Raw genomic sequence first — 26,522 nt, forward strand, 5'->3', positions numbered from 1 at the left:
CTCTAAAAAAAGGTTTTCTGTTGAGATGAGATGAACATAAACTCCTATTAGGTAAATTATATGGTAGAAAATGAGCACAAACTATATTTTAAAGCACTTATTTTGAGGTTTACCAAGCATTTTACAACACAGTCATGCTCCATTTATTCTGTATTTTAATATTTTGGCTTGATCATCTCTTTTATCCCCACTTTTACTTTCGTTTACCTTTTAATTTAATCTCATTTTTCATATTTCTTTCTGAATTTGCATGTGGCATTCTTCTTGGACTCAATATTGAATTTTCCATCTGAACATCTGCTTTAGCGCTGTAATTTTTTGTGTGTGTGTGTGTGTGTGATACATGGAGGTGTGATCAGAAGCAATTCCTTCTTCTTTTATCTTTCCCTCTAGTGTCAGTGTGCAGCCAAGTGTTGCCTGGTGGTTAAAGATCCTGCTCAGGCCATCCCTCTCCAGCTGGTATGAGAGAGAGCTGCCGGAGTTGTCTTCTTATGTAAGATTATCAGCCAAGTGATTCAGGGCTGACTAGTTTCACACTCTAGAGCTCACAGTTCATTTGTGTTGTGCATGAGATGGCGGGACTCTCAGGCACAAGCTGTGTATCCCAGACGTCCTCCACTTTTAAATATCAGTCATGTCATTTGATTCAGAAGAAAGGTGTCACAAAAAAAGGAAATAAGAGAAACGGACAGATGGCTTTGGATGGTGAGTCAGAGAAAAGCTGTGTTCATTAATGAATGCATGCACGTGTAAAAACTTGAAGAAATAAGTGCCTGTCATTGATGTGACAGATTGCCAGGTTCCTGTCATTTAATGAATCATATATAGAGCTGAAATTTAATTGGAACATATCTCAGTTTCTGAAAGTTTTTCACCCAAATTAAATGAATTTTCTGTGGTCCATGTGCCTATATCATGGCTCTGTTTTGAAAAGATTTTATTTTTTTTATTTTATTTATTAGTTGGAGAGGAAAAGACGTTGCTATTATGTGATATTATGAATCACTCATGCCATAATGTGCCTAATTATGGCCAGTATAGAGGTTTGATGCAATGCACAGTGAGAGAGAGAAAGGCTCCTCAGCAGTCATCATCAGTCTCCATCTAACGACTCTTTGTTCATGTTCCCACCACTGATTAAACCACTGGACACTGACACTCTAGTTACAAAATAGTCTTTTGTGCAGATTCTGCATCTCTTGTCTTCAGTTTTTGTCATTAACATGTGCTTTTTCTAATATGTACCTACTTGCTGTATTTCATGATGTTTGTGGCTTATCATTTAATAACACATTCACAAAATGAATTGAAGGAGTGATGAGATGGTGTTCTGGGAAGGAAAACAGAATTTCAGAAGAAACACAAAATTATTTTTATTATTCAGACTTTTCCTTTTATCTCTTCAGGCCTCCAACAGTTGGAGCAAGGAAAATCTCTCTGCAATTGAACTGTTCACATCTCAGACATGCACCGTCTGAAAAGGGGTTGCAAGTACAGTAGGCATTGGTCTGTATTAAGGTGTCACAAGTCCAAAAAAGGTTGGGGAAACAGTTTTGTTAAAGGGTATGAATGAAAAAAGAGTGTGTGAATGTGCACATTATCCTGCTTATGATCAGATTTCAGAGTAAACCTTTCATATTTTGCATTTGTAGACATGATTTCCTGGCTAGCTGCTGTACTCTGACAGAAACCTTGAAGTTGTGGCATGTAAACACCTTATCTGGGTTTCTGGTCATTCTCTGCCATGCACACAAGTGTCTGGCATGTAGAGAAAAAATCTTACTGTTGTTCTCATCTTCCGTTACTGATGTTTAGATGGAGAAGTTAGATCTAGAAGAATGATAAATACAGCAGAGTCCAGGAAGAAAACTGTTGCTGTAACTCATTTAGTACAGAAATTAGTCAAAAAAGACACACCTGCTCAGATGTAGATGATCAGAAACCTGGATATTGTTATAATCATGTAAACAGTGCTATGAATAACTGGATTTCACTGTGTTCATTGTAAACAGTATATCCTGAATTTGATTAAAACCAGACTGAAGACCAGGATGCTAAATGTACTCAGTGAAACAAAGGGCAAAACACACATTAAAGGGTAAATTAAGAACTTTTCATCACAGGAGTAAATAACAAAAATTCTTCCTGCAAAGGGAATATTAATGTATTGGTGTTGCATGTTGTGTATTTCCATGTATTATGCCTCCAGAGGACCTTTGTCCTACTTAAATTTACCTTTTTTTCTATTAAACCTTATTCAGTCACAACACACCTCAGTCTCAGAATGAATGCTCTGCTCTGGCTTTGTGGAGTAGTAGAAGCAAATTTAAGTTGAAGTGAAGTGTGACACATCAACTCATCATCTCAATTCAGCCTGCGGACTCTGATAACTCGTTTTTGCCGCTATATTGTTCTTGGTACATTTATTCCTTCTTTTGAACTGGAAGATATTTTGGGTGTATAGCCGAATTTAGGATGTTAGCAACAGAAATAAAGTCAAATGGAAAATTGAAATAATTTCCAAATTGTCTAACCTTTGGTCTCCATGACATCTATTAAAACATCATTATAGCTTCAAACTCCAAAAGAATAGAATGAATAGCACCTCTAAATTAAAATTTCACTCAGTTTCCCTAGTTGATTAATCTTCTACAAATATGCTCAGGTTGTAGGTTATGTAAGAGGTTGAGATAAGGATGGGGCTAAACCAAAGGGTCAGGGATACAACGGCACGTCTAACCCAAGAAGACATCTCCATAGAAGCCCACGCCTTCCACCTTATTGTCCCCAGCCTGGTCGACAAGTTTGGGGAAGTGAGCCCCCACACAGGCGTTGACAGCCTCCCTCACCTCGGCTGGCAGAGACCTCATTTTCTGCTCGTGCTCCCTCAGGGCCTCCTGATTGAGCTGCAGACACAGGAGCCAAAGGTTAGTTAGAGGTTACAGACTTGTCGAAAGGACGGGTTGACATTTTTATAGTGTCTTTTCTCCGCCAGGTGATTATCATAATCTTTAGAGGATGGATTTATTTATTGGCATGAGTAAAAGTAAAGATCAATGCTACTGTTAAGCTATAGGGAACTGGCTTGATTTATTTTAAACAAGAGTGATAAAAGAAAATGGCTCAATACTTAACCAAGTAATAGTGAAGTGATGTTAAATACATACTGCAAAGATTAACTTGCACGTTTAAAGCAATAAGATATCCTCATTTGTCACTTTATCTCTTAGCCCTCGCTTGGATTCCTCCCACTGCTTCTCTCAATAACAAATACTGTATCTGTAAGTTAATGCTACACACCATCCATCTGGCATTCACGCGTCAATGTCTAAAATTTAACACCTCTTTTCTCCATATTAACTGCCAAGATTTGCCAAGGACAACAACATACATATTTTGGATAGGGAGGACAGACGGTTTGAAAGACGAGTGAAGGAGGTTTTCTACGTCCAAGTAAAGAAACCATCCCTTGACAGAGGAGGTATAATAGACCACTTATCCCCTACCTACAATGCTGTCCTTTCATCTCCTTCCCAGGAGATTTAACAAGAATTCACATTTGGCCCCATGTAACAACTCCAACAACTGTTGTTTACGCTTGGCCTCAGGTGACAATTCAACTCTAATGATAGTCTTTACAACAGCCAGGAGCACTAACGAACGAAGCAGTGTCAATGACCTTGATAACGACCCCACAGAGGTTGGAGCCAAAGAAGCCCATTGGATGAGAGGTGAAACGTGTTCAAGTATCTACAACCAAATCCAGTTGCCCTTGATTCAACCCTCCTTGGATGCCAAGATTTCACAAATTCAAAGCAAAGCATTGTCATAAAAAGTGATATCATTTACAGCGGTAGGAGCTTTGCTTCTACTTTCTCAATCACCTAAACGGGATGTGTCACAATGCAGCATTATGTGCGGTCACTAAACGGACAGATGACCACAGTTGACAATGTTAGTGAAAAACAGGGATTTGTTGGCATTGATTGCATTGTAAATGCCTGTGTTTGATTGAGTTTACATGGGCAAAATCCTTTATGAGGACAAAAATCAGGTCCCCACAAGGTAAACCTTTAAAGTTAAAACTTGCCTTTTGGTTAAGGTAAGGGTAAAAGATGGTGTTAGGCATTTTTTGGGTATGGTTAATTGATGCAATGTCCTCCTTAAGTGACAAAACCAAGTGTGTGTCCTGTTGTCAGTGTTTGTACCTGATTAGTCAGTGCCTTGATCTCCTCCAGTGTAGCAGCCTGCTTCTTGATCAGAGCCTCTTGCTGAGGACTGTAATCTGAAGACTGTAACAATACAATAAAGTTCAATACAACATGTAGCCACTCAAAAACACTATCGATTTGTAGTCTATAAGCAGTTCATCTGCTCATGTTTCCCTCTGAGAGGGTGTATGTGTGTGTATATCTGGAGAGGAATGCTCCCATGGGATGCAACCTGAGCGAGAGAATCAATACAGTTAAGTCACAGCAGGTTGGGCTTGTCCAGTTTAGTTACACAGCCCTTATTGCACAGGGCTATTCATTACTGAGGCTGTGCTGATTAAACAACTGATTGTGTTATAAATAGTTGCCGTAATTAATGGGCAAATGCTGATTAAGTAGATCGAAATGAGCTGCAATGTGACCCTAATGTGTGGAGGGTTGAGGGCGGTTTGCTGCCATCCAGACGGAGTCGAACGGAGAGGAGCAGAGTGAAATGGCCGGGTCTTTAACCTAGATACAACAGGTCTGAATCTTGATGAGCCAACAGAGGAACAAGAGCAGAGCTCAGTGAGTCATCGACCATGCATGGATTAGCTCGATCCCTGTAAACAGCTTCTGAGTAATGGACAAGCCTGGCCTATGGTCAGGGCCTTCTGCACTTTACACAGTGGGTAAAAGGGTCTGCGTGCATGTATGTGAGTGGTTTGTGGGTGAATGGGTGTGCGTACTCACGTGTGTGTGGGTGTACTTACAGTTCAACACTGTGTGTTTGTGTGTGTGTGCGTGTGTGTCAGAAAGCAACATGTGGGTGTATTTGAACATGTGTCAAGACGTATGAAAGGAAAACGCTATTACATGCCTAAGGTGATATTTCTTTCATGTTTTGTTCAAATCTTTAGACATTTGCTGCTTCTTTGTAACCATAGTTACTCTGTTAAATATAATATGTGTTGGATGTTAAGTGTGAGCTGTGACATTAATACTGTTTCAGGTACACGTGTACATGGTACATGCAGTAACGCACATGAGTGTGTAGCTTCAGATTTCATTTCAAATGAGATGGGGATTTCCATGTGAATTGCCATTTGCTTAAAATGAAAAATTCTGGGAAATATGCTTAGGGTTAGATAAGAAGTTTGACACCAATCTCATAGTACGTTAGTTTATGTTAGCATAAAATCTGAAAATGGGTTTAAACAGGTTTTTGCTTTGATGTCTATCACTTTTTCATAAGTGTAAGTGGTGAAAAGATGGAGAATCAGCCACTAAATATCATTATTTATGTTTCCCTTTGTTCTCTCAGACAATTGCCAAACAGCCAGTCAAAGGCTGTGGTCATTATTCTATGTGTGACCAATCAAAGGGGTGGACTGTCTATTCTGCTCGTGGATACTATTCTGTGTGCTTGTATCATGTGTAAGCACCTGGTATGTATGTGCACAGCTTTTGAGACTAATTAAACGCCATAAGCCCGGTTCAGTCCAAAGGTAACAAACAACAAAAACAAAAAAAGAGTAATAAAATTGTTTTACTGTTACTGTTTATTGTTTACATTCTGTTTTTTTTTTTTTGTACAGATGAAGCAAATTAGATATATCAGGGGTTTTTTGTTACTTGGGCAGAACCAGGCTAGCTGTTTACACCTGTTTCCAGTCTTTATGCTAAGCTAAGTTAACCGGCTGCTGGCTGTAGCTAACGTGAGAGTGGTATCATCTTAGTCTTTGTAAGACAGCGTGTGTGTATTTCCCAAAATGTCAAACTATTCCACTGACTGTACATACATGCTTGAAAAATTTCTAGATTCACTACTTTCAATGAGTTTAAAAGAGACTGGGTTTATACTTACTCCACCATCAGAGTGACTGGTCTCATCCAACAGCTCTGTGCTTCCTGCCTTTTTCAGCCTGAGAACATGATTATAATTTTCAATTAGACCTCTTGTACATAATGCTTCAAATTCATCAAATCAAGCGAATCTTAACATGAAATGCCATGTGGCAGAGGAGTAAGACTGAGCAGCTCTTCATCATTTGTCCTCTCTGTCCTCCCTATTTCTTTTGATTTCTAGGAAGATGTGGTAACTCAGTTTGAAGAACAGTGATGAATGGAAACACATAAAATCACCAAAGGCAAAGTCCTGCTGTGAACTCACTTTGCTTTCTGTGAGGATGAGAATTTTGAGAGCGTTTTCTTCTTATTTTCTTTGCTTTCACTGCAAATAAGACAAAGAGAGACAGTAAGGATCCCTACCTGATTAAAAAATTTAAAATGAAAAATGACCCTATAAAAAACCTTTTGCCTTTAAACAAGAGTTGCAGGGCTGTGTGTGTCTGATGTGACCTTTTCTTTATAGTGAAAGGAAGGCTTAAATGCGATGTTATATTGTATGTGTGGACAGGTAGATGACCGGGGCTGCCTTCGCTTCCCCACTGCTGTTTAAACACCTGTTGGATAATGGTTGTCCTGAGCTAACCATCTGCCAGCTGGGGACTTGGGATAACACACACAGAGACTCAGAACGCCATAAGCCAGCCAAAGGACACTAGAAGACCCGCACATTGAGGTGATTCATTCATTATTTGAGGTATTGTCGTTGCAAAATGTCAGATGACACACACACAGAGGCAGTGTCACACCAAAATCTCGGATTGGATAGATTCATCAAAGCCCTCTGCACTTGCAATGTGTACAGCATGTGTACAAATGTGTTGTATGTGCAGTTACACCTCTCCAGAGTCTTCAGTTCACTGGTGTGTCTCTCTGTGGCCATCTCCAGCAGTTTGGCCAGTCTCTGTCACAAAAAGGAAGTGACACAATCACAGTCAAAATAAGCTATAAAATGAGACTTAAATGGCTCTCAATAATAATGTCGATATTGTAAATTCCCTTAAATTCAGTAGTCTGTTGTTAATTTGTATGAACTCTGGTTTTACGCTCAGCCCAAGACCTGTATGCGAGATGCTGTCACCTCACTCCACAGCACTTCTACAGTACGGTTTACACTCTGTGTAGCGAGGTGGCAACCTTTGAAAAATTACCTGATTGACCTCTCAGTCTCATGCAGATTCAAAGCTTATGCTAGAGCGCCTCAGAGCACCTGGGTCTGATGTATAATCAATAGGGCCTCTACAGTGCTGGCTGTTCGCCCGTGATCCCAAACACCCAACACAGAGAGGTAAAATGATCCCCTCCATGAGAGATGTGAATGTATCCCAAGCCATGGAAATCAATCCATGGCTATTTTGGGGGTGAATCATTAGATTTAATAAAGACAGCCCAGAGCTGGATATGAGGAGGGTGATGGTTGGATGAGGAGCACATGGGAACAGGTTGCTATAGGACAAGGAGCAGATCTTGACTTTCAGGTACTGAAAACTTTCATATCTGGATAGCATGTAAAATTAAAAGAAATGGATAATGCATTTGAGAAAAAGAACATTGGAAAAAGGACATTGTCTTATAACAGTTCCAAAAAGTCTTGCAAGAAATGTGCTGTTAATTTGAGAAACTGTTTTCTGAAATTGTTTTCCACTAATAAAATCAGACATATAGGCCACTCATTAATGACTTTCAATGGTAGAGGAAGTGTTTGGGTCCTTTACGGGAGTAAAAGTAGCAGCACCAAAATGAAAGTATGATCAATTAGAAAATTTAAATCCTGCATTCAAAGTGTCAGTATTACCAGGAAAATGTAGTGTGTTTTTTTTTCTTATTCTTATTACTGATTCATTAATATCTAAGTCTAATTTTTATGTTATAGTTGATCATGGTAGAGCTGATTCTTTATATTCTGTTAGGTTATTTAATCTATCATTGTATTTTTAAAAAATTAAAATATGTTATGTGCATAAATATTCATCTGCAAAGAAACAGCTATAGCAGATGAATGTAATGGAGTAAAAAGAACAATATTTCCCTCTGAAATACAGTGGGGAGGAAGTTTAAATGGGCAGAAAATAGAATAACTCACTAAAATTTGCCTCGAATGACTGATTTAAACACAACATAGACATACTGTTGGCATGGCTAACATGTTAGCAATTGTTGTTTACACACCCAGCAGACATAGACCAACATTCATTTGCAGAAATGTTTCCAGCTAGTCATTTGCAACTTTTTTTGCAGAAATCCGTTGCCTGCTTTGCCCGGAAATTGAAACGGCACAAATGAGAGCCAGGAGAGTAAAACGATAAAGCTGCGGGGCATAAAACTGAAATAATGAACTGAAAGATGCTAAAACATTTCACTGAGTGTTGCAACTACAGTGTTGGGTGATAAATCTCAGTGAGTTTTTCACTTCCCTTTCAAATACTGCACATGTGTAATAATTTGATCCATTATTAATATAACAGCTTTAATTGAACCTACATTAACGGATTTTTTTGGCCCTTTGGGGGCAGCGGACACAAGCTGTAAATACAACATTGACATATAATATTTTAATATGTAATTACATATTTTACACTATGAGAGCAGTGAGAGTGAACCAAAACAGTAAAGTTGCGGGCCGGACAGCTAAACAATTAAATGAAACTTGCTATAAAGCTTCATAAAGCTGAGAGAAGCTGCAGAGTCGGGTGATAATTCTTCAGCTGTGGAATGACTACTGTTCAGCTTTATGCTCGCTGCTGCGATTATTATTAGTCGTATTTCTATTATTATTATTGTTGTTATTGTTATTATTGTTGTTGCTGTGCTTCACTGTGTCTCTCTCTCCCCCCTGCCTCTTTCTCTCTCAACCAAACTAGTCACCATCCATCTAGAGCTTGGTTCTGCTTGAGGTTTCTTCCTGTTAAAGGGGAGTTTTTCCTTGCCGCTGTCACCAAGTTCTTGCTCATGAGGGAACGTTGGGTCTAAATTAAAGATATGGTCAAGATCTGTTCTTTGTAAAAAGTGCCCTTTGATAATTTCTGTCATGATTTGATGCTATATAAATAAAATCGACTTGACTTGACTGTTGGCTCATCACTATGAGCAACACCTTTGACATAACACATTGTCATTTGATACATTCTTATTATGAAAAATATCAATTATAGCTGCTTTAAGTAAATGTAATTAGTTGCTCTCCACCACTAGTGTCTGTTTTCTGGTTTTAAATGGGAAACTACATTTTAATGAGCCACCTTTAAGTGTAGTTTTAAACATGAACCTGTATTCTACCAACCTCTGTGGCACACTGCTCTTTCCTCTTTTTCAGCTGATCAGACTGCTCCCGCCACAAAGCTTGCAGCTCAACCTGCATTTTTTCCTTCTGTTCCTGCACCCGCTCCATCTTCACACTGGAGTCAGATGTGTTTCCCCCTCCCCTGCAAAGACCCACAACATTATTCAACACAACAGGCCATATGCAAGGGGAATAGAGTTTATCGACTAACAGTCACTGTCCCTCGATGTACAGAAATGCGAATAAACTCGAGTAGTTACTGGAAATCATACAGCAATGTTCACTCGGCCTTGAATAACACATGTTTTGTCCTGAGAGCACAAAAAGCACTACAGCCCATATTAATTTACTTGATCTCTTCATCCTCTAATATTCAGCTTCAGCTAGAAAAACACATTAGCCGAGGAATACTCTCTGTACATCTAAATATTATGTCATTAATGACACTGATCAAAACAACAACAACTTGATTAGTGTCAGTATTAATATGCTGTACTCTGAAATGATTACCCTACCCTCTTTTGTACTGTAAAACATTTTTCCTCCTATATTTCAGCTGGATACTGACTCTGAAATGAATAATGACAACAAATACAGAAAAAATAAACCGCCTTACTCTTTTTTCTTCTCTGAGGTCTTCTTCTTCATGGCCTTGAAGGAGTCAGAGTATTTCTGAATTAGATCCTCTCCTTTTTTCAGATATTTCTTTTCTGCTTCTTTCATCTCTCTCTCTTGACGCTTGATGACCTTCAGATAGTTCTTGTGCTGTGTCAGTTCTTCAGTAGTCACAGTTGAAGGCTCTGCAGCATAAACACACAGGGCTTTGTTGTGAGAATCCTCCTACTTGTGTTGGCAGTGGATATGCCTTTATAATAAATCTACTCAACAAAAAAACTCTGGTCTGTATTTTCCTTCTCAGGGTCCTTTATCTATAGTGTAAAGACAGAAGGGAAGCAGTGTGGAGTGCAGCACATGAAGCACTTCAGTATTACCTTCGCTACATGTTGGCGGGTGAGATAAGTCATCTGATCCTGCAGGCTCAGGAGATGCACTTGCTGGACAGGGTTCAGCCACAGCAGTAGGCTCTCCTTGAACCTCGTCAGCCGTGCTGGCAGTTTCTGTGCACGGTTTTTCATCTGAAACAGGCTCAGGATTTGCACTGGAGTCAGTGTCCGGCTCTTCTTTGTCTTCAGGAGTTGCCTCAGGCTCTTCCTTCTCAGGGGGAACTTCTTTAGGAGATTCACGGGGAGTTTCAGATGTGGTGTTTCCTGCATCCGGTGCTACATCTTCAACAGGAGGGGTATCAGGAGTTTGAGGAGGCTCTGCTGCAGGTTGTGGAGTCTCTGGTGTGCTCTCTTCTTTAGCTTCTTCTGCACTTGTTTCAGATGGAGACTGCAATGATTGTTCATTGGCCTCAACGGGTGTTGCAGGTTCAAATGATGCTTTTTCTAGTAAAGGTGGAAAGTTCAGCAAATCAGTGATCACAGATACAGCCTCTAAACCCAGACCTGAAGCTACATTTCAGGAACCTACTACAAGAGAAATTTAAAGCTCCAAATATTTTTCTTTCACAAAGCGTCATTACCTGTAGCAGGGGCTTCTTTTTTCTTGGCCTTCTCAGTGGGGGTTTGTACCACGAGAGGCAGCTCATAAGGAGAAATGTAGTCAGAAGATGACTGCGTGGGCACAAAAAGGACAGGAACATCACAATCTAGCAAAGCTGGTTGTCTTCCAGGAAGTTAATTGATGCTGTTAAGGTTTTATGGAAGAACTGGGGACATTGCTGATATATCAATTTTAGTAGATGATGGCTCATGATCAGTGGTGTAAAGTAACTAAGTACATTTACTCAAGTACTGTACTACAGTACAATGTTGAGGTACTTGTACTTTACTTGAGTATTTCAATTTGATGCTACTTTATACTTCCACCCCACTACAGAGGGAAACATTGTACTTTCTACTCCACTACATTTATTTGACAGCTTTAGTTACTTCTCAGATGAAGATTTGACACAATGGATAATAAAACAAGCTGTTAAAAATACAACACATTGTTAAAGATGAAACCAGTGGTTTCCAACCTTTTTGGCTTTTGACTTTGTACAAAAGCAGTGTGTAGTCAGGGTCACATTTCAGATATCTATGAGTTGTTAACAGCTCCACCAAATAGTGATTTTTCCCTCTAAACTTCTCACATGATTTCATTTCAATAAATGTTCAAATGATCCAATATTTCACCACAAATCAAAGATTAGAGAAAAAGTCCAAAAACTGAAAACAGATTTGTGTATCAGAATGTTGTTTTTTCTTCTTTCCTCTCCCATCAATCATCTCACGACCCCTCAGATTTATCTGGTGACCCCTTGGAGGGACCTGACCCCTCAATTGGGAACCACTGGACTAAGCTTGCTAACTGTATATAGAGTAGTTCAAACTAGCTCCATCTCCAGCAGCTACAACAGTAACATGCTGCTTACACACTGATGCTTCAGTATTAATAATCTAATGATGTCATATATAATAATATATCAGTCAGAGGGACCAAACCACTACTTTTACTGCAATACTTAAACTACATTTTGCTGCTGATACTTATGTACTTTTACTAAAATAGGATTTTTCATACAGGACTTTTACTTGTGATGGAGTATTTTTACTTTGCTGTATTGGCACTTTTACTTCAGTAAAGGATCAGAATATTTCTTCCACCACTGCTCATGGTTAAGTTTCCTTTAGCTGCTTTTTGTTACCTCCTTTGTGGTCTTTGCAGTCTTCTCTGTGCCCTTTGTTGGGTTAAATAAGGCATCTGTGAAATCTGAGACATAATCCAATATGTCAGTGCACAATAATTCATAATAAAATTTTTACCAAATTGAAATGGTTATGAAAAAACTAAGCTACCAAGCTCCACACAACCAAACTAAATCAGAATCTTGTCCCTGACTGTCACTCTGGCAAAATGGATTCAACTGCTGCAGTTTTTTTTTTTTTTTTTTTTTTTTCTCAAAATCACAAAATGAAAAGCCAAGCACCTGCGAAGGCAGCAGGGATGTAGTCCTTGACCTCGATGTACACAAAGAGAGCAGGCAGAGTGAGCAGCATGTTGCTCTCGCTGCGCAGGCAGATGTGATGGAAGCCTGCGGGGCATAAAACCTCTGTGAATTGAAAACAGGGCAGCAGTTTCCCTGATCGACAAGCTGGCTAAAACAAGTTAGCAAACATCCTGAGGCCTTGGATGACTCAGTGATGGTTTAAATTATGTAGATGATGAAGCATCAAGGTTTTTTATCTCCATTTTACCAACCTGATTGGATAGCATCAAGAGGGATGATCCTGTGCCCCACGAATTTACCGTTTTCCTCATGGACTACAATTCTCAAAGAGGCCATTTCTGGGAGCAGAATCTATCAGTGATAACAACAACAGACATATTAAGACCAACAGCAGCAGCACAGCAGGTCATGAGCTCACACAAACACACTCACTCTTATCTGTACTTATGTGCATATTTGAACAGGATTGGTGCACTGACACACACCTTCTCAAAGACAAAAGGCTCCTCATTCCACACAGGGTTAATGGCGTTGGGTGTGGTGGACCACTTGGTGCGATATTTCTTCTTGGGGTCCCCCGGCAGCCCAATCACCTCCACCTCAACCCCTGTTTTGACATTCTTGTCAGACAGAAACTGGCCGGAATAGATCTGGTGAGACAGGTGAGGAAGACTTGATGACCTACATGTACGAACTGATCAACAGAATGGACGTGCCCTGTGGATCCATGTTCAGGACACAGTGGATAAAAATAGAGCTCAGTTTTTCAGTCATGCAGAGTCTGCTGAATACCAGGAACCATGTATCAGTCACAGCAGGAAGCCTGTATTAATAATGACTAGGAGGACAACCAAGCAAACATGGCTTCACACAAACACACTTCCCAAGGCTGTCTGGGATAATTTATTTATTATTATTTATTAGAGCAAAAACAGCTATCAGATATACACATATTGCCGTTTTTTATTCATCCCTACAATAGAATGCCATAAATGATAAAATTTCAATATGTGAAAAAAATAAACTGCAGCTTTAATGTGGTTATTTTCACTTTTATACTTATTTTCTTTTTGTTTTCAGTGTTGGGACTACATGTGGACCACACTTTACCACATGTTTCAAGACTCCAATACTCACAGCAGAAACACACAATCTTCTTTACGGCAGAAGACGCGAGAGTATGCCTAGGACTCAGAAACTAAGTTTCCTTGTGCCAGCAGCTAACACACAAGTCTGCTGGCCAGTTTAACAAGTACAGGAGCCGCGAAATGGAGTTAGCTTGCCGCTAACTCTACACAAAGGAGTGACCTGGGCCCTCTGCATGACTGGAGTGCTGTCTCCCCAGCAACGCCTGCATCTTTCAGCTTCAGAGCCAAAGCCTTCACAGCCTGACTCACCCATGGATTCACCGGCTACAAAGCAGGACGCCACAAAGCATCTCTTCCTTCATGAACTGGTAACAACTGGGCATAGCCTAGCAACACAGTGAAGCATAGTACGGCTAAGCAAGAATGTGTAACTCAAACAATGTACTGTACATGTATTGATTTGGTTAAGGTTATACATTGAACTGTTGTTGTGATGTCCTTGTTGCTTATAGTCAGGTTACTGCATAGCCGCACCGCTAGGTTAATGTTAGCAGGCTTAACACATGTTACCTCCAGTAACTAGGCCTTGCATGCAACTAACCTTGTTTTAACCTGGCACCTTTAGCATACACCAATTGGCCTTGAACAGAGAACCACACAGTTAAGAGGTTAAAACCTAGTTTGGCAAACTTTGGTTCAGGCAGCACATGTGGTTCAAGACACCACATGGTCTGGCCTTTTATCTCTGTAGTTCCCTTTATCAACCAAATCGTCGGCATGCCATGTGCTCAGTCACCAGGTGACTGCAGCCATCTTGCTATTGTCTTCCCTACACACACACACACACACACACACACACACACACACACACACACACACACACTCACACACACACACACACACACACACACACACACACACACACACACTCACACTTGTATATAGGTACACTTAGCTTGATTAGTATTGTGTGTTGCTTTTACCCTTTGTTAAATAAATGCTTTTGGATATACCTGTTGTCTGTTTTAATGTTGCACAAGAATGAGTTTTGCCAACCCCTGCTCTGTAAAGAACTCCAAATCCGTCAACCATAACTAACTACTGATATGGTGATTTTGTTTATAGTTATTAAATTAATTATTTATCAAAGTCCCAAATTCATAGATTAGTACACTTTGAGACTGAATTGGCTATCTTTTTCCCTTTTTCCCAGGGTGGTGCCCCGTTATTATTAATTCTGATTAATAATTTTATTGATTTTAATAATTAACGATTATCTTTGATAATCGTTAACAAGCCAAACTTGTAGCCACACCCCAACATCAGATTTCACAGATTCTTGCAGCCCAATGGTCAGTAATGTCAAGGCTGTGAACCTGCCTTTATGGTCAGCGTGCTTGCCACAACGGTGTCGATCCTGTCACAGAAAGGGTCAAACTTCTTGTCACTGCGACGCAGAACATCATGCTTGAGCAGGTAGCCCGTTCTCCCGTTGAATTCAAACAGAGCCATGTTCAGCTGCATGGGGAAATCTGAAAGTATACACAGCCCATTCATGCCCCCACCCCTCTTCTCCTCAGCACAAGGAGGAGCAGTGAGCGTTTGGGATGCAAGGCACAGACAGCAGAGGCCTGTGCTGCTCTAAAAGGTGCAACACTGACCTTCTGTGGTGAAAAACAGAAGCTCGGGTTTAAAAAATAGAACAGAACATTGAATATGTCAGATTCAAATTGTAACTAAACAGCTACTGGGAATGGTTACATCCTTGCAGTCATGTTGTATTTTATGTTACTGAAAGAGGTCATCAGTGTGCATGTCTATTTATACCCATCGTCTGGTAGTTGAGCGCCACCATCTGGCAGCCTACGTTCCAAAACGGCTGGGGACTGTAATTGGATGAGTCCATTCTTGTTCCTTTGGGGTAAATCCTACTCATCTGCCTCTTGTTGTATCTGGGAGACATAGTTAAAGAAGCATGGATTTATATCACTGTATTTATGTGTCTAAATATACTTGTCTGATTGCGTAAGACAATATATTTCTGATGAATTTAGGTTGCTTTTTGAACAAATTCACCCCACTTAAACATAGGTTGCCATATTGTGCAGGATGACAACATCTGCAGCGCTCTTAAAGGATACTCGACAAATTCAACAGCAGTCTTGGAAATCATTGCCTCGCCTTTAGTCTCCACAAAAGATGAGATGACGTAACTCTTGTTTTTCTCTGTGAAGGGAAAGAAGACTTTGATTTATTTACCTGTGCTACTTCTTTTTTGAAAGTACATGTTGTGAAATCTATTTGTTTTGGGTTAAATTTAGGAAGCAAAGATGTACTTCTGGCATTGTCAAAAGAGATGAATTTGTGGGGTTGGATGTAGTTGACCAGGGCTGACATTTCCTCGTACGCTGTTACTTCTTGTCCAGCTGTGCCCTGTGGGGGATTGACAGGAAGTTTACTGATGTCTGAACTGTTCTGGCTGGACACAGATGATGTAAGGCTGTAAAGCTGTCACCACAATTGTCATTTCTCAACCTCATCGGATGTCTTCATTTTCTCCTCATCCTGTTCCTCCGTTTCCTCCTGCTCCTCGTTGTCCTCCACAGCTGCGTCCCCTTCTGATTAAACATATAAACACAATGTCAGTAACACCTAAAATAGCTAAAACAAGCCTATTTCTGGAACTTAATCTGATTTGGCTTGAGGTTCATCCTGTTCACCTTGGTTCTCCTGGGTGCTGGGTGCTGCTGGGTTAGCAGGATCCTGGGAAGTGGTTTTTGGGTCTGGGGTGGGTGCAGCTGTGGCTGTGGTCTGGTCACTGGCTGCTGTGCTGGTTTTCTTAGTCTGGCTTGGCTTCTCATGGCTGCCCTTTTTATTCTTGATAAGGATCTTGCCCATGAGCTCAGATGGGCTGGGGATCTGCTGGCCTGGTTTAAGCTAAATATTTGAGACAAATACAACAAATACCTTCAACTAACTTGGGATAAACAGGGGCAAAACTATACCTGAGGACAACAAAGTCATGTTCATATTGTCTTTGTGAATGTGGGGGTTTATATAACCTCAGGAGACCTTTACATTCAACAATTAAACACAAATTACACATGGTAGTTTTTAGGCTAATTTTGATATTTCTGACTCAAAATATTTACAGGTAACACTTTTGACAAAGTTGTTGCACACCATTAAGTCTTACTGACGTGTTAAAATATTGATGCTCAATATCTTGAACTTTGAATCAAAAATGTAGGCAAAATAGATATATCAATAAAATTGTAAAAGAAATTTGCTGTTTCTTTACCAGACTTGCATTTCTTACAGTGTAGAGAGGGCTTTGAAACAACATTTACATTAAATTAACAAAAAGAAGACTAAGTTACCAGTTATTATCCTCTAAGGACGTTAGACATCTGTAGAAAAGGTCCTGCCAACCCAAACCCTCCGTTGCCAAGATATTTGATTAAACACCAAAAATGTCAAACTCAAAAGTTAGGAGGTCACCAAAGTCAAGTGGCTTAACGCATGAAGGTCTACACCAAATTTCATGGCATTTTGTCAGACAGTCGCCCCCCCCTCCGCCCTCTCCAACACACACACACACACACACACACTCACACAACCAAGAGGGGGTGAACAGACTTTGGCTCTTGATATAGATCAGTTAGACTGGTATGGGAACCTATGAGGGTCATGTCTAGCAGAGATAAGAAAGAGGACAAATATGAAACTTGAACTTTCCCATTTATTGCCTTCATACTAATATGGTTAGACTGCAGACATCAGCTGAGTCACACGGTATGATAAACCTTCATTTAATTTATCAGGCAAACTGTTTTGTTTAAATACAAATCTGCCACATATAAACTTTATCTAACTCTATTATTTCGACAGGGAGCCGTGTTATACTCACAGGGTATTTGTCCAGCGGGTCTGTCAGCAGGGCATCACCAAATATGGTTTTGCAGTAGTTTGCCATCTTCTCCTGCTGTTTCACCCTGAAACAAAGCACCGTAACACCTGTTACTGTCCGCTGCCAGAATGAAATATTCAATTACATCCTCAATCTGTTCCATCAATATTCCATGTGGGATAATGGCATTAGAACATTATTACATTGTGTTAATAGCATTACATGGCATGAGTTCATGGGAAAAACTCAGTCTTACGAGTCAACGTGGTTCTCAAATGAGAGGATAACAGGGTACTGTGAGGTCTTGAAGGCACTCTCAGCAATGGCCTCAATCACATCCTGTCACACATCGCACAAAGACATTTTGTGTTTGATATAAATATTTAACCAGACTTTTAGTTTGGTTGAGATTAGGGAGGAAGAGAAGCAACAGAAAACAAAAATGAGCAAATGATGCAACAGCAAAGAGCATGATACACATACATTGACATACATATACTCACATGTTTTACACTCTTGTTGTTTATACTCTTATCTATTACTATTGCTTTTACTATTTTAAATATTTCTTTTTTTATCCCTTACTGCATTGTTGAGGAACTGAAACGTAAGATTTTTACTCTCTTATACTTGTTTAATGAGATGTAACAATAAAGAATTTGATTAAAAACACAAGGAAATCATAAAAATCCCCCCATAAAATATGAGACAAACAGACTAAGCCAGTCATGACACTTCTCTCAAAGCATGAAGAGAGACAATATGACAAACTGCAGAGCTATTGCCTGTATGCAGAGGCCCTGCAGTCCGCTCCAAACCTATCACATCTAGAGGCTGACAGTAAACTGAACTGAGGTGTTCTGTCTGGACCATTGGGACTGTGAAGCTCTGGCTGCCCTTAAATGGAAGTGTTGAGTGCGAGAGGATGACGGGGGTGACTGCTTGTGTGTGTACGTGTGTGTTTGTGTGTTACTGTGTGCCTTTGAGCTTTCACGCTCTTTTGCTCTTTGTTGCACATGAGCATGAATAAATGGGTATCAGTTAATCTGTCTTATTATGATATTTATACCCTGGAGTCAGCTGCTGGCAAGTGTTTACATGAAGATGTCATGTTGAGATAATACAAACTGTGATCACAGGAAGCTAAATGTTGTCCATTCACTAGAAAAGGCCCAAGATTTATGATAGAGGACAGAAAGAAAATATTTACCAGACATGGGTAGGGCTTAAGTCAAGAGCTGTTAGAATTTGTCTGTACTGCTTCATTTTCTGGGTTGAATTGTTTTCTCCTTCCATTTATACTCCTCAAAAGTATATATGTAAGTTTAGCTGTCCGCAAACCCAGATGGAAATGAATAGTGGAAATAGAACAAGAGGTCTGAACAGTGGGAGTCAAAATAGTATTAGGCCATATTGCAAGATTTTCTTTAAAAACTGGAGGTTATTTATATATAAGGAAGAGGTCCAGATGAATGTGAAGTTGGTTTGAAATGTCCATGATAGAAATTTAGAGAGCTTTTGACAAGAAAAAAAGTTCTCATGGCCTGTTGGCATGCACTAAAGGATGTTATTCATGCAGTGGGAGCAGGTCCAAATGAAAATAAAGTTGGCATGGAGCAGCCATGAAAAAAAGAGAGAAGACTATTGACAAAAATCTGAAAAGCTTGGCCTTTTGACATGCACTTTTGAGAGTCTTTGACGCTTGTCAGCTTCACATCTAATGACAAGTTGAACAAGGTCTATGGCTTCAATATCTGATCATGAGGGGAAAAGTAACTGCAATTACCACAAACAATCTGTATCTCTATTTGTTCAGAGAGTGTTAAATATCCAAATAATGTATTTGCATTCTGAGAACACACACAAGGTGTGCCCAAACTATATGTAACCACCTTGTAGAGAATCTCAGTCGTCATGGTGAAGCCATGGGTGATGATGGGCTCTTCATCTGGAGGTTTTCCCTTCCAGCAGTCCAGCTCCAGACACCGGCAGCCGGACAGCAGACACTGACGGTACATCTCCGGAGAAGACACGCCAGAAAACTGACCAGCTGCAGGGGGAAAGTCAAGTTCTGGTGATCAGGTATGAGAGTTTGTAAGCTAAAAACAAAGGGATGTATGTGACCTGTCAGGTATGTGTTGTGGGAGGACTTGATGAAGTAGTGGGGTAAGGGCTGAGTCATGTCCTGACACTTTGCCAGCCTGTCCTGCATCACTACTGATGTCTCCGGCCCCATCAGGAAGCATAAAAGGCCTTCTGGAGAGATCAGACCTGTAGATGAACAAGAAATACACATCGAAGGATTCAATGCAATTACAAAAGCAATGTCAAGTTTGTCGGTGCTCCATATAACAGAATCTCACCTCTGTTAGAATTAGCAGAGAGAGGTTCATATTTGTCTATTAAAGCCTTGATCTGGTCCTGCCGCAGTCGTGGAAACAGCTCCTCGTTGAGGCGGGAGTCCCTCTGTTTCTCATTGAGGAACTTGGTGAAGTTCTCCTTCGTCATGGTGGGTTTGGTGGAGCTGGAGGGCACAGTGAGGCGTGACAATCACATCACCGCTGCACTTAATATTGCTCATGCCCATGATGGCCCACTATCTGCCACCTGAGCCCGTGCCAGACAGCTAATACATAAACTGAAGGTTCAGACTGGCCAAGCATGAGGCCGGCATGATGTAATTTACACCAGGTGTCTCTGGCTTTGTGCTATCAAATTAGAATAAGCAAAAAAGCATGTTTCTGGCTTCATAACCATTAGATACAAAGTTACCTGAGTCTTTTAGAGTATTTTAGTTAGATGCCAGATGGAAGGGTTCACCAATCACCACAAAGAGAAAAATAATGATGATGAAGACAACCATAACAAAATTAAACAGATTTTTTCCCCTGATACTCTACATTTGTCCTAACACCAAGTGGAAGTGATCCCAAAGAGTTAAACGTAAAATAACATGAAACAGACCGATAATTTAAGCAGTTGTAGGTTATTATACAGAAAAACTACTGATTATTATTTAACAATAAATCAATGATTATTCAGCCATATAAGGAGGTGATAAGGAAGGCATAGTAGAGGTTGACTCACTAAGAAGTGAAGATCTCATAGATCTCAGGTCGAGGGCAGAGATTTGACAGGAAGGCCTTGAAGGCAGCTTCAGTGAAGACATCAGGCTTCATGGTGTCATACTGAAGATACATGTAACAGTCAAAGGTCACAGTACACATCATCAAGGGAAGAAGTGAATACAGAAATTTTAAAATGACCACCAAACAGCCAAAAGGTCTCATTTCTAACCTTTCCTTTGGGGAGGTGTGCTGACGCCAGGGCACTCTCTACCCTCTTCTTATCCGCAGGGAACATCTTGTAAATACTGAGAAATGCACAGTGAAACATTGAGAAGGAAACACAGAAATCTACCACACAAACAAACTACTGTGCCAACTCCAGCCAACACCTTCAGAGGGTAGCAACCTACTTTTTCACAGGGATCTTGCCGTCCTTGTTGGTTTGAAGAGAAATCCGGGTGTATCTATGAGATTAAATACACAAAAACCCACCATGATGATAACTCTGTGTTACACAATCAAATTAAATGGTATCGTGTTCACTCAGACATGATGTCATGATGCCCACTTACATTTTTTCCAGGAAGACTTGTCTGCATGTATTGTTTCTTGCAGCGTTGTAGGCAATTGCAAGGATGTCATTTGCCCAGTTCTGGTGCACATTTGATTACAATACAATACATACAAATATTATATTCAACATGAGCTGTGCTTGAAATATCATTACCCTTAAAATCATTATAAAAGCTTTTAAAAGAACACCAACTCACCACTAGAGGCATTAACACAATTGTACCTCAGGAAATGAGAGTGGTGCATGTGAAGTTTGAACAAAGCACAATTGTGATTTCATTGCAGCTGATTAAATCCGGATATTGGAGTCATGAAGTCTAATAAAGACTAAAAGGGAGAGAGAGAGCGGCTTTCTGGAGGAAGCAAAGGCTCACTTTATGCGGCTAATGGCCTGCGGGCTGTGTTTGAACAATCAGAGGGGATCAGTGACAGAAAGGGAGAATTGTAAACAGCTAGAGGAAGTACACAGCACAAATAACACACAGTCAGTGTGTACAGTGGTTTATTACCTGTGTTACTTTCTCCTTGGATGCAAAGAAGTTATGATAGGTCAGATTCACTGTGTCTGGACCTGAGACGATGGTCAGGGTTTTGGCAAGGTGGTTGCTGTCTGGGAAGTCCAGGTTGAACACATTGCGGACCTTTGAGTGCTGTGAAAAGCAAAGAAGGAACAAGAGTTAAGTCATGTAAAATATGTCTGCCATACGTTTCATAACCAATTAGATCTCTTTGGCTCATGCATTTTTAATATTTTTCAGCTATTTACTTGATTATTTTTTGTTTTTTATCTTTTTTTTTTTAACCCTTTGTTTGCTTAAAGAAGAAAAAAAATCATGTCTGCAGCTCTTGTTTTCTGCACTGATTGGACACCTGGCAGCACTAGCTTTATCAACACAGGCAAATTTGCTGACCACGACATGCAAACATATGCACATACACACTGAGACTCTCTCTCTGCTCTCTCTCTCTCTCTCTCTCTCTCACACACACACACACACACAGTCATGTTTCCATCACTTGAGAGGACATTACATCGACTTACATTAACTTCCTGGAGACTTATCCTAACCTTAACCATAACCACCACATGCCTAACCCTAATGCTTACCCTAACCTTGACATGACCCTAAACTCACCTTAACCTTAAACCAAGTCTTCTACTTAAAATTGATGATTTACATTAAGGGGACTTGCTTTTTGTCCCCATAAGGGAGGCAAGAAGGCAAATTTGTCCCTGAAAGTAGCCTATGACAGACCCACACACATACACACACACATATCGGATCGTGGTCACTTTTGGGGACATTACATAGACTTACATTAATTTCCTGGAGATTTACCCTAATCCTAATCATAACCACTACTTGCCTAACCCTAACCTGTACCCTAACCTTAACCTAACCCTTACTTTAACCACTGACCCAAAAATCAGCTTTTTCCCAACTGGGGACACAGCTTTTGTCACCAACTGGACAAGCCACCCCCAATTAGCTGGTCTGAAGCCTGAAATTTGTCCCTGAAAGTATTCAAACACACAAACATACCCATATACGACACAAACAGCAGCAAGAACACCCATGCAGACACCTCCCTGTATCTGCTATTCTACAATCCATCACTTCTACGCTACTTTCAGCATCGCAGAGTTGACACCAGCACTGAAGCCAGCTTCCCGAAACTCCTCAGGGGCTGGAGAGTAGGATGTGCTGGTTTCCAACAGCGCTCCAACTGGGATGATGCAGTACTCTGCTCTCTCCCTGAGGGGAACAGATTTCAGATTTCACCTCTGAACCCTCAGTGAGAGATGATGATGTGTGCATACTGCAACTCTCTGCGGAGGCCAGCGAGGAGCGGAAAAAAAACCAAAACTACAACTGTCAGCTCTCGATATGAAAAAACAAACACGAGCTCGCTCACAGAAATCTCAGATCATGACTCAGTGTGTGGTGTGGTGTGTGTTTATGTTTGTTTGTGTTTGTGTTCATCTGTTTGTTTCTGCAGTGGGGGAGTAGCCTGGGTACATGTGTCCAATGCCATTTTTGCAATGCAAATATGCCTCTCATACTAATGTGCAAACTAATGGCTTGACAACCTATTTGCATGCCTGCAGAGATTTCGCACAATGAGCACACTACTTTGACGTAATTGGATCAGAGAGGAGGTTACTACATCAAACAATATCATCATACTCACTTTGGGAAGTTTTGCATATTTCCCTGTTCTGGTATCTCTGATGGTAGCAACATCCACGAATGTTGTTTCCTAGAAACAAGAAGCAGAGAATCATCTCCATTACTGAATTCAACATGTAGGCGCCAGTCCAAATATGGATCGTGATACAAGTCATCCTTTGGCAAAGTGCAAAAACTTTGTTTGTGAGAAGAATATTTGACTGGATTGTCTTGAAATGCCATGTTGCTTTTTCATTTAAAATGCACATGAGAATTTTATAGTCCACAACAGCATGACAGCATGATTGGAACCCAGACGCATTTGATGTAGGGTTCACTAGTTTTCTAGTGTGGCAAAAACCAGAAAGTGCCTCATTGAGAAAGAGAGAGAGAGAGAGAGAGAGAGAGAGAGATGGTGCATCACGGTTCAGCTGCTCAGTGCAGTAGGATGGTGAGCCCACATCAGCACCAATCAATAATCTCCCCAAGCTGCTGGGACCGAAAGATGTTCTTGGTTATCCCACAGCTTTGTTAGATCCAATTTACATGCACATTACACACACACACACACACACACACACACACACACACACACACACACACACACGCACATTGTCCTAGGTAACTTTTGGGGACATTACATATTTCCTGGAGACTTAACCTAACCCTAAACTTAGTCATTGAGCCAAAAATCAGCTTTTTCCCAATTTATCCCCGAAAGTAGCCTATGACACACACACACACACACGCACACACACACACACACACACTTACACACACATACACACACACACGCACACACGACTTCCTCTATTTGATATATGTTTTAATCTGTCAGGTTGTGCCATCTCTACTACCAACTGAATGCTAGTTAGCACTGATCCACACCTTTGACATATTGAGGGCAGTTTTTTTTTTCTTTTACAGACTCTTGATATTGATTACCTTGCTTTGGTTGATCCAGTAGAGATAAAACCCTTTCAGATCCATCTTCATGGTGACATGATCAGTCTTCGTTGAGTCCTTGATGGAGACAAGGGAATTGGCATTCACGCATTTCGGACAGTTTAAACCCAGAGCAACTTGATAGTGATGTACTCATGTTAAATTAGATCATTTATTAATTGGACATCAGTGGTTAAAGTTGATCAAACTTTGTTATGATGATATTTAAATTAAACTTCCATATTGCTCATCAAGCAACAAAAAGAGTCACTCTTGGAGTTGCACACATTTGATCTGAATATATATCAATATTTCCTTTCATTTGATGTTAAATAATCACCAGCTCTGATTTTCTTGATATATTCACTTGTCGTGTCAAATTGATGGATGACAGTTGAAGAAAACACCAGATCAAAAACTGCTTTTTGATGATAAAAATCAGGAGTCAGAGGTCCAAGCAGCAAAGTGTTCTTTAATGCCGGCAATAAAGGAGAGCAAATTGAAGGTTAAATTGAGAGGAAATCTGAAGGTTTTTTCCTTCAGGACATAGTTTTTATACCCTTGGGTCGGCATAGGTCACACCTATCGTCCATCCTCCTTATTTTTGGCCAATTACACCATTATTTTTATCTTCGTCACTCGTTGTTGGTCAAAACTCTTCAAGACAGGTTTTGAGCTGTCGTGGATATGTACTGGCATATCATTTTACACCATTATTGCCAAGTTGTCTTCTGGCCTTTATTTTTTAATAAGTTATTCTAGTCACTTTACACCCTTATTTCTTGATCTTCTCCAGAGTGTATTTTTAAAAAAGGTGAAGACTTTAATGCAGACCCAAGCAAAGTGACATGTAATACAAACACACTCAAATTTCTCCAGTGTATGATTATGATTCTTTGACCATGCTTCTATGCGTATGTCGTGATTAAATGTGATTCATGAGATTACAAATACATCATCAATAAGATTCTAACACACAAGCACTTATTACTAAAACTTATAAAATCAATCTGCGAAGCTTAATATTGTCTTTAAGCACACCAATGACACTTAATGAAAATACACCACACACTCACCTCTGACCACCTGGTAAATCTTTCTCCTTTGACCAGATAGTCTTTGATCTCTGGAGGATCCAGAAAGTACCTTTTCTTATTCATTTTGTCCTTTTAGTGTGACCTTTTTTTCCAGTAATGCTATAAATGATGTACATCCATTACATGTACACCATGGTCGTGACCAATGACTGGCTTAACCCTCCATCTGTAGCCAAAAGATGCACTAAACTGAAGTTTAGCTGATAGACTCTGACAGTCCTCAGGAGGACGCACCCCAAGAAATATGCATTGCAAATGAAGTTGACAAAAAAAAACATGTAACATGAGTAAAGGTGAATGTGCTGATGTCAGAGTGTCTCCAGTCAGAGCAGACTGAATGACAGACTGTTTGTTTTTTATTATTTTTACACTATTGAAAAAAACTGTAAAATATTAAATGGTTGGTTCACCCAAATAACACATTTTCACACTTATTGGAATCTGTGCATATTTGTGCATTTGCCCAGGTTGTGTGTCTGCTGCTGTATTTGCATCACATCACCTAAGTATAGAATTTCAGTGTTATGAAAACAACTAAACTATCTCCATGACAAGTGAGCAACTCCACCCGCTGATTAAGGTGACAAGATGTAGTGGAAAGTTCCAGAAAAAAGAAGTAAGGTTACCTTGTGATAAGATTTATTTATTTATTTATTTATTTATTTTTATTGGTAATTAGGTTGAACTGAACCTTTAAGAAGTATTTTTTTTTTTGCAGTTGCTTTTCACACACTAATTCTGACTTGTAGTTTGCTATCAGCATTTCAGTCTTAGGTTTATAGCTGCAGAATAAATCATTAAAATAACTAAACTAATAAAGTCCAGATGCAGGCCTTTGACTGAAACTGTGCACTACTTGGTTGAAAGTTCACCTAGTTCACACTGTTTTATTTGTACAATATATCTAAACTGCTCTACTTACATAATAACTTACATTAACAGCAAATCACCCAGAATTAATTTGCTCATCAACTTATTATCTTATCAAATTATGCCACCACCATCTGTTCAGGGTAATAATGTGGTGTCATTTATTACTCAGAGCAGGGCACTGGCTGCTGTTTCAACAAAGAATTCTCAGTCATTTAGATGTCATCATCATCATCAAATAAACCTTCAGACCGTGCAATAACTAATGCAAACATTCAGCCAGTGAGCAGCCAGAGGAGTGACATCTGGGAAATCGGCACAGGGTCAGTTTGTAAATGAAAAGAGACAAGACCATTGCAGTGTCTGT

General features: G+C 40.0%; 1 protein-coding gene across 1 annotated transcript; it reads right to left on the reverse strand.

Moving 5' to 3' along the window:
• Positions 1 to 1,357: 1,357 nt before the first annotated feature.
• Positions 1,358 to 25,348, reverse strand: plcb2 (phospholipase C, beta 2). The gene is made up of 32 exons (XM_042388306.1): positions 25,265 to 25,348; positions 24,189 to 24,266; positions 23,266 to 23,334; positions 21,582 to 21,722; positions 21,072 to 21,151; positions 20,910 to 20,963; positions 20,729 to 20,804; positions 20,519 to 20,619; positions 19,795 to 19,955; positions 19,556 to 19,702; positions 19,324 to 19,481; positions 17,688 to 17,770; positions 17,432 to 17,516; positions 16,242 to 16,458; positions 16,057 to 16,139; positions 15,858 to 15,954; positions 15,663 to 15,747; positions 15,349 to 15,473; positions 14,902 to 15,053; positions 12,919 to 13,083; positions 12,685 to 12,784; positions 12,413 to 12,517; positions 12,131 to 12,195; positions 10,964 to 11,054; positions 10,371 to 10,826; positions 9,995 to 10,178; positions 9,379 to 9,520; positions 6,938 to 7,002; positions 6,364 to 6,423; positions 6,058 to 6,115; positions 4,209 to 4,292; positions 1,358 to 2,906 (listed from the first exon to the last, which is right to left on the reverse strand). The coding sequence occupies exons 1-32, from the start codon at positions 25,346 to 25,348 to the stop codon at positions 2,736 to 2,738; spliced, it is 3,822 nt and encodes a 1,273-aa protein (XP_042244240.1). The 3' UTR covers positions 1,358 to 2,735.
• Positions 25,349 to 26,522: the final 1,174 nt, after the last annotated feature.

This window comes from Thunnus maccoyii, chromosome 16, assembly GCF_910596095.1.
Source record: "Thunnus maccoyii chromosome 16, fThuMac1.1, whole genome shotgun sequence".
Taxonomy (NCBI): Eukaryota; Metazoa; Chordata; class Actinopteri; order Scombriformes; family Scombridae; genus Thunnus; species Thunnus maccoyii.